The sequence below is a fragment of the Myotis davidii genome, unplaced genomic scaffold (assembly GCF_000327345.1).
Source record: "Myotis davidii unplaced genomic scaffold, ASM32734v1 scaffold346, whole genome shotgun sequence".
Classification (NCBI taxonomy): Eukaryota; Metazoa; Chordata; class Mammalia; order Chiroptera; family Vespertilionidae; genus Myotis; species Myotis davidii.
In genome coordinates, this window is record NW_006297386.1 from 466314 (window position 1) to 475584 (window position 9271).

The 9271-nt window shown below is 37.4% G+C and overlaps 1 protein-coding gene across 1 annotated transcript in view; it reads left to right on the forward strand.

Moving 5' to 3' along the window:
• The first annotated feature begins 4674 nt into the window (after positions 1-4674).
• The window catches only part of GYS2 (glycogen synthase 2), a 44255-nt gene continuing 39658 nt past the window's right edge, over positions 4675-9271 (forward strand). The window contains exon 1 of the mRNA XM_006773148.2: positions 4675-5139. Coding sequence (XP_006773211.2) covers positions 5019-5139 — 121 coding nt within the window. The 5' untranslated portion in view covers positions 4675-5018. The remainder of the gene's footprint in view (positions 5140-9271) is intronic.

Sequence of the window (9271 nt, forward strand, 5' to 3'; positions counted from 1 at the left end):
TGATGCCTTCAGCATTGCACTTCTTTCTCAAGATTGCTTTGGCTACTGGAGTCTTTTGTGATTATGGTTCCACACAAATTATAGTGTTATGTGTTCTATTTCTGTGAAAATGCCACTGGAAGTTTGATAGGATTGCATTAAATCTTTAGATTGCTTTGGGTATATGGATATTTTAAAAATATTAAATCTTCCAATCCTGGAGCATAGACTGTCTTTCCATTTAATTGTCTTTAATTTCTTTCATCAATGTCTCGCCGTTTTCAGTGTTCAGGTCTTTTACATCCTTGGATAAGTTTATTTTTAGGTATTTTATTCTTTGAATGAAATTATAAATGGAATTTTTCTTAAATTTTTTGATAGTTTGCTCTCAGTGAATAGAAATACAACAGATTTTTGCTTATTGATTTTGTATACCTCAGTTTTACTGAATTAGTTAATTAGTTCTAACAGCTTTTTTTTTGATGGTGTCTTTAGTGTTTTCTACATATAATAAAATGCTATCTTCATATAGTGATATTTTTCCTTTTGACTTTCTCATTTGGATGCCTTTTATGTTTCTTGAGAAGTCATTCTTACTATTCTAGATCACATTAATTCTATTATTATATGCTCTCACAGTACTGTATATAATTCACCACCTTCAAAGTCCTTAAATTACTTCTTTAATACTGGCTTGCCCTGCCACAATGTAAATTTCATGAAGCCAAGGGTTATGACCACATATTTAATTCCTAATTTTAATCCTATTTCTGTAGTCTCAGTAGTCACATTACTCCTCTGCTTAAAGCCATCCAATGACCTCCTATCACAACCAGGATAAAATGCAAGCTCCCTACCAGCTTCTCTGTGATGTGTTCCCTGCTTTCCTCTCTGACTTCTCCCACCAGTCTCTCTCATTCATTATGCTCTGGGCTCCAACCACATTGGTCTTCTTTCTGTCCCTGTAAGTGTTAAAGGCATTGCTATCTCTCCGGCCAGATCTCAAGTGTTGTCTCTTTCTCATTATTTGTGTCTCAATTCAAATATCACTTCCTCCAAACATTCTTCCTTGCCATCCCCAGCCAAAGCACCGATTTTTATCAAATGGCACTTTGTACCATTTTGTAGTCTTCTTCAGAAACTTAGCAGCATCTGAAACAATATAATTTATGTATTTGTTTACATGGTTAATGTCTATCTGTTCACTGAAGGAGGAACTTGTCTATGGTTCATTGAAAATATATTCAGCTAGAATAGTAAGTTGCACATAGTAGGTACTCATAAATACATTAACTCAACCTGTGTGGATATTCAGGAGCAGGCCAATCAAGCCTTCAAAACCCTAAAGACTTCCAAGATGGTTGGGAAATGTCAAAACCAAAGAGTGGTTTTCTACATGTATCTAGCGACCTCTGCTGGAATACCAAACACAAATCTTTCTTTTTCTAATTGTCCTCTCGTCTTTTTATTGAATGATAACACATTAGTGTGAGTGTGAAATTAGGGATCAAGAATTTTCAAGATTTCCTCTCCCATCTTGGGGAAACCCCATTACCCTTTCTCTCATTGATTATGCTCTTAGCTCACCAATTTATGCTTTTAATATAAATTCTAGAGGAGAGAACTCAGGGATACTCAGACTATTAAGGAAGCAGAGAACTTTCTCTGATTCCCATCCAGATCATATTGCATATGTGAATGCCTTTCTTTTCACATATATTGGAAAGAGGGGGGTTCATCCAGATATCATGGACAGATGAAGATCACACAGACATATTTTGGGTGGTTCCATTTATTTCACCTTTGTTGACTCAGGGAGCAATTTTGAAAAAGGCATTCACCACGGAAAAGCAAAGAATTGGCACAATGCCCTCATGTTGGGATAATAGGATCAAAAGAGTTATATCAGTCCGCTGTGAGGGCCACTAGGCGAGGATGTGTTGCTGAGGCAAAAGCCCAAGTGAGAGCCAGAGATCAAAAGTTTCTAAACAGCAAAATAATGAGTGAGAATGAATGAAATAATCACGAGGTGATGTGATTAAACTTTCAAAAACTGGTTTACTTATTCTGTATATGTGTGTGTGTGTGTGTGTGTGTGTGTGTATACACACATATACATATACATATACATATACATATACATATACATATACACATTTATATACATGTTTATTGCAGAAAATTTGTAGAATACTAGTAAAGAAAAAGAGCACATAAATAATAATAATCATCAGTATCTCCTAAAGAAAACAATTGTGAGAATTTTGTATCTATTTCAGTCTTATATTTATACTAGAGGCCTGGTGCATGAAATTCATGCATGGGGTGTGGTGTCCCTCAGCCCAACCTGCACCCTCTCCAATCTGGGACCCTTTGGGGGATGTCTGGCAGCCAGACATCCCTCTCACAATTCGGGACCACTGGCTCTTAACCGCTCACCTGCCTGCTGGCCTGATCACCACCTAATTGCCCTCCCCTGATGGCCCAATTGCCCCCAATGGCCCTCCCCTGCTAGCTTGATCTTGCCCCCAACTACCTTCCCCTGCTGGCTTGATCACCCCAACTGCCCACCCCTGCCAACCTGATTGCCCTTAACTGCTTGCTCCCCTCCTGGCCTGATCACCCCTAACCACCTCTGCCTTGGCCTCATGCCACCATGGCTTTATCTGGAAGGAAGTCAGATGTCTGGAAGAGGTCAGGTCGATCCAGTTTAATTAGCATATTACCATTTTATTAGTATAGATATATTTCACTAGGAGAAATACATATCTATTTTTTGTATAACACTGAATCAATTGTACTATTTATTTTGTTTTATATGTTACTTACTTTTATTAGTATGTCATGAAATATTTTCATTGATCTAAGGTCATTTTTCCCTCGAAATACAATTATTTGAGCAGATAACATATGCATGTGGCACAATATTCAAAAAATTGAAAGAAAAATAAGCCTCTCTTTCATTTCCTCTGCAATAGTAACAACCAGAAGTGCTTTTAATAGACTACTATGTCTTATAAATAAGCCTGACAGTTATAAAGTGGTAAATATAGTGCCAGGCACTCTACTAAGTACCCTATGTAAATGGTGTTTTTCCCATTTTTGTCAGAAAACCAAAACTTAGTTAAGAAATTGGCTTGAGTTTGCATACCTGATAAGCAGCAGATTGGATGTGGCCCCAAGAATGATTATTTTACAACCAAGCACATGGTACCTGGAACTTGATATAAATGAATAAAGTGTCACAATGTGATTCGGGTATTGTGAACTGGCTACCCTGGGGCTTGTTTATTCCTGGAAGAACCAATCACAGGGTTGCTGAGACTGAACACTGCAAACCTGACTCTCTGTCATCATCCTGCCACCCCATCCTCACTTCTTGTCAGCATGCCCTTCTGTTTGGTTTTATTGGAATTTGTGTTTGCAGGACTCAACAGAGGTTATGTCAACACCAGCAAATTATTCTGTAAAGGAGACAGTCGTTTTGATAAATTGGGCTCCTATATTTACTGTTTTAGTGCTCTATTTTTTTTTTTATTAACCATACAGTTTTTTTCTTACCAACTGAATGAATAATAAACTATATACTTAAATTTATTTTGTAGACAAAGATAAGAATCAAATATGTTGGTAATCATGAAAGACATTTAATGTACTTGATTTACATTGATTTAATATCAGATAATGAAGTATGCTTTTATCTATTTTAAGTCATTAATATAGGGCTTGAGTTAGTAAGGCCAACTGTACAAACAATGGCTAAATACCTAATAAAAAGTTACTAATAAGTAACAAATAGTAATAATAAATAGCAAAAATAAAATAGTGATAGTACAAACAAATTATTTTAAGAGAATTCTACTTGTAATTCTAATGTAAAGGATATTTTGTGTGAATTTCAATTCTATCGCTATATGGAATGAAGATGTAAAAATACTGATTGTAAGCTAAATCTATAAAGTAAGATATTTCAAAAGTCAGCATGCTTGAGAACGTTGTTACTCCATTTAGATGCAATATAGAATGTGTCTCTGTGTGTGTAAATAAATTAGCACACACATACATATATACATAACAAACACATGAAAAAAGTAAATATATAGCATTTATTGACAAGGTGATCCTGGTTATATTTCAGAACCTAATATATTTTGCATTTTTCTCCTATTTGAACATGCTTATATCCACTAAATTACTCTTTATCAGTTTGAAGATATTTGAGGTAAATGTACAAATGGGACTAAAATTTATTTCTACTATTTCATTAAAATAATGATTTGACAATCATTGATCAGGCAAAACTATATTCTTTGTGTTTTACACCCAAACACACACTTGCATTTATATTTTTTCACAGGGAAATTTTAAAGAAAAAGTAATTAAGAAAAGGGAAGCCAAAATCTATACTTCCCTTCAAAGGTAAATTTGCAGATGTAGAATAAAATAATTAGGAATAATTTTTAATGTTCTAGAAATGGGAATCAAAACAAAGAATAATACTTAGGAAATATAAAGTGATTGGAAGTATAGAAATATGTCCCAGTCAATTCTATGTGTAATCTAAAATGCTCTGCAAAATTTATAAGGGGAATTGCTAAATTCTTGGATCCCTTTGGAAGTGATGAAATAAGCACTGGTGACCGTGTGAGTCTAGGAATTTGGTCAAAAGGACAAGGACTAAAGGTCTGGACGTGTACCATGATCAGCCTATGAGGATGGCACTATCAGGAGGGTTGCTTGCCTAAACCCCAGACTGAGGGTGTTACTTGTGATAGCTCTGGGTTTTTTGCGTAAATTCTGATTGGAGACATTGTCCTCAGTGGACCCACCTGGAAAGACTGCAAAGAGAACTGGACAATTCCTCCCTCACCTGTGAGTTCTCTGGGAAGCAGATGAGATTTTATTCTGCTGGTTCACTCCTACGAAAAGCTATCCAAACCTGAGATCTACCAGCTTTGAACCTCCACTCTCTAAAGCGCACGGCTCCTACAGTAAATTGAAAGAGTGAATCAAACAAGTTTCAGGGGACTGGAAGAAGAATGCTCCGAGGCCGATCCCTATCGGTGACATCCCTGAGTGGGCTTCCCCAGTGGGAAGTTGAAGAACTTCCCGTGGAAGATTTGCTTCTCTTTGAAGTTGCTTGGGAAGTGACCAATAAAGGTTTGTACTGGCCCCTGAAGGTGGCTCATTGACAGATTGCTGAAGAAGGTAGATTTAGAAGAATGAATTAATCAAATGAATTGCCAATGAATAAGTAGGCACTCAAACTGAGTAAAAGCTTAGGTTATAGTTAATTGTGTCTACTTCAACAGGCAATGAAAACTTAGACGTGTATACAAGGTACCCCTCAAAAAATGTATACATACTTTAATAGCTGATAGCTCGATGTTGAAAATGAAGTGTATTTTAATAAACACTGCCTTTATAATTATTGAAAATGTGTGTATACATTTTTGGGACACACTATATGTGCTAAGGGAACGTTGAAAATATTAGCCTTTGCTAGGGAATGTGCATTTCATTTAAAATCCATGTTATGGGAAAAATAGAAATAAAAAGTTAATATTTGCTTTTGGGGGTTTTATGATTTTGTTTTCAACAAAAAACACAACTTTGTACTTTATTTTAGGGAGGACTGTACCAGATCAGGATCAATTAGAAGCGTTAACTCCATAGACTGATAGCATTTCTATTAAGTAGCTAATGTTTCCTGTAATTCAAGATTAGCTTGGAATTAAAGTTTTAATTTAGAAGCAGCTCAGAAGGCATAATATCGAGCTCCTATTATGAAGAACAAAAGTGATTTTCAATAACATATACAGAGGAATTATAAAATAAGAAATGAAATCAAATGAACAAAATTAAAATAACTTCCCAATAAGGTATAATCTCATTTGTGCCAGATTGAAGAAGGCAAAATAGAGTACTCAACCTAAATGATTTTAATAAAAAGGACTCTGTAAAATTATAGAAGAAGAAATTCCTTATGAATTGATAGTCTCTAGTTTAAAAGTCTAGAATATTAGTAAGAAAAAGTAAGTTTTGAAGGTTGAATTCTTCAGGATCATGAAGGACCAGGTCAAGTGATTGACGGGTAAAAGTCAGTGGCAATTTGTGGAATTTAGAGGATCTGGAAGGATCTGAAATGATAACATGAATACGATCTATTACTTCCTTTTCGCTCATCAGAACCAGCATAACCTCAAAGGTGGAGGAATTATATTTGGTGTCTGTTCAGATTTTCACCTTGTGCTACATGTTCAAAGTGCTCGTGTGTTTGCTTTCATAAAATCACACCATCAAAACTAAAAACCAAGTCTGCCTGTGCAGAAATGCACAGAATGAACGTAAGAGAACAAACCACGGTCTTTTTTTGTTTTTGCAGTTTAGTGAGGAGAAAGCAAAGAGAACAGAAACCATACTATGCAGAAGGGAAGTGTTTTTAAATATCTGTTTACAAATACCTGTTTCGTTTTTTCCAGTCTCAAGGTTTTTAAATATGCCCCGTGTTCCTGGAAACAGAGCTGTCTCTGTTACACATAAATCTCAGACTGCGCTTTTAAATAAAGGTTTGCTCTACAGAGTAGGCAGGAGCTCAAGAATAGAGCTTGTTGGTGGAAAGAATGGGAGGGGATTACTAGCAGCAGGAAACAGTTAGGGGAAGTCTGCGTGAGTTCCAGCACCTAACCAGCGGTTCTCAACCTTGGGTCGCCACCCCTTTGGCGGTCGAACGACCCTTTCCCAGGGGTCGCCTAAGACCATCCTGCATATCAGATATTTACATTACGATTCATAACAGTAGCAACATTACAGTGATGAAGTAGCAACGAAAATAATTTTATGGTTGGGTCACAACATGAGGAACTGTATTTAAAGGGCCAGAAGGTTGAGAATCACTGGGAGCCCTTTCTTCTTCCTCCTGGTCTCTCCACTAAAGGAACCTTAATGGAACATTGTCTCCTGGTGCTGGGCGCACACTGGTGAGAGCTGTTACCCATGGATCTCGTATCCTGATGACATGTGTGCTGATGCCAGGCCTAGAACAGTGCCTGGCACACAGAAAATGCTCAAAGGGATTTTTTTTTTCTTTTAAATGAAGGAAATGAATACAGTGGGGCCTTGACTTACAAGTTTAATTCGTTCGGAGACCGAGATCATTAACTCAAATTACTCTATCAACTCAATGCAAAAAATCGGTGAGAGACAGCTGGTATCTCAAAAAACTCGTTAGTCAGGACACACGTAAGTCAAGGCCCCACTGTACATTTATTTTCAACCTCTACGCTTCCTTTATACTTATTTTCTTTTATTTCCCATGCAAGAGAAAGGGAATTTTTTTGTCTTGCGAAGGGACCCACAATGTGATTTACCCAGGTTGATATCATCTCCAATATATCTTTATTTTAATATCTATTACAGACTGATTTTTTAGAGGTGTTTATATGAATGGACAATTATTGTGTTCACCTCTGATAATACATTGACACCATCATTTCTTTTTAACTTTGAACTTTTATTCCCCTCCAGTTCACAGCCAGGATATGAGGCATCTTAGCGATCACAAGCCCAACTCCTCATAGATAAAACAGACAGCTACAGGCTTCAATGAGCAAGTAAATTGCAGGGTCGGGACTAGCAGTTAGGTCTCCTCTGAGTCCACTGCTCTTTTAATTACCACACAAAGATAAAATTAAAACATCCATTGCCTAAGGAAATTTTCTACAGATGAAAGAACACTGGACTTCCAGTCAAAGATCATAGATTTCCAAGACTTTGTAAAACATCCCTTAAACCAGGGTTGGGGGACCTTGTTTCTGCCAAGGGCCATTTGGATATTTATACCATCATTCTTGAGCCATACAAAATTATAAACTTGAAAATTAGCCTGCTGTCTTTGGTCAAACATTTAATTAACTCACCTCTAATGCCTTGGCAGAGCCAGACCAAATGATTTCACGGACCTCATACGGCCTGCAGGTCTGATTGATGTTCCCCACCCCTGCGAGTAAACTATCTGAATAGCAGTTTCTTCATAAATTAAATGAGCGTAATATGCTTCAGCCATCTTACAGTGGTTTGTAGTGGCAAACAGGAAATGGATTTAGATCCAAGAACAAAAGATTTCTTAGGAAAAATAAGTCCTTTACTACCAAAATTTTGCCAGCAAACAATGAAAATGTGTTAATTATAACAAATGAAAGAGTTATAGTTAAATTATTGGATGCTAATTCTTTGACCTTAAAATAACTTTTTCCATTTGTTCATGTTATTCTTGAAATGTATTGCTTTTATCAATTCATCCATTTATTATTATAAACCACTTATTACTCAATAAAGATTCATCAAGTGTCTATTACATGTCAGGCACTGGGAGATGAGGAGCATAGAGTTTAACAATATAAAATTGGTTCCCAGTCTTCCAAAATTTGCACACTTGCAGGATGGTAGACATTGAACATGCAACTATAGTCAAGTGTGATGAGTGTATGAATAAGTACAAGATGCTCTAAGACTACATAATGTATGCGGGGCGGGGGGCAGAGGCAGGGTTCTAACTAGTTTGGGGTTTGTGGAAAACCTCTTACCACAATGATTTCTTCTGCACAGACTTTCCCAAATCATTGTAAACTATGAATCAATGGTCATGTTGAGGATGTTTAGGATCATTAAAAAGAGTTTAATGAACATTGTCAAAAAGAATGAATGCTAATGTAATATAGTAGAGGCCCAGTGCACGAGATTCCCTCAGGCGGGGGAATCCCTCAGCCCACCTGAGCCTTCTCGCAGTCCGGAAGCCCTCAGGAGATGTCCAACTGACAGCTTAGCACTGCTGCAGAGGTGGGAGAGGTGGGAGAGGCTCCCACCACTGCCTCTGCGCTCATCAACCTTGAGCCAGCTCAGGGCTTCTGGCTGAGCGGTGCTCCCCCTGTGGGAGCACACTGACCACCAGGGGGCAGCTCCTGCATTGAGTGTCTGCTCCCTGGTGGTCAGTGCACGTCATAGTGACTGGTCATTCTGCTGTTCAGTCAATTTGCATATTAGCCTTTTATTTTAGAGGATATTAGGAAGGTAAGAGTGGATTAGTCATAGTGAGAGATTTATCTATGTTATTCTATGGAGTCAGAGAGGTATGTAGAAGGTCTGCCCCTTAGCATGTCAGCTAATTCCCAAGTCAATGGATGAGCTGCTACATTCCACTCACTTCTCAGGCAGTGTTGACTGTCTATACCAGGAGCTGTGAATTCAAATGCTGTGGGGGCAGAGGAGGAAATGTAAAAGAAACAGGAAGCCA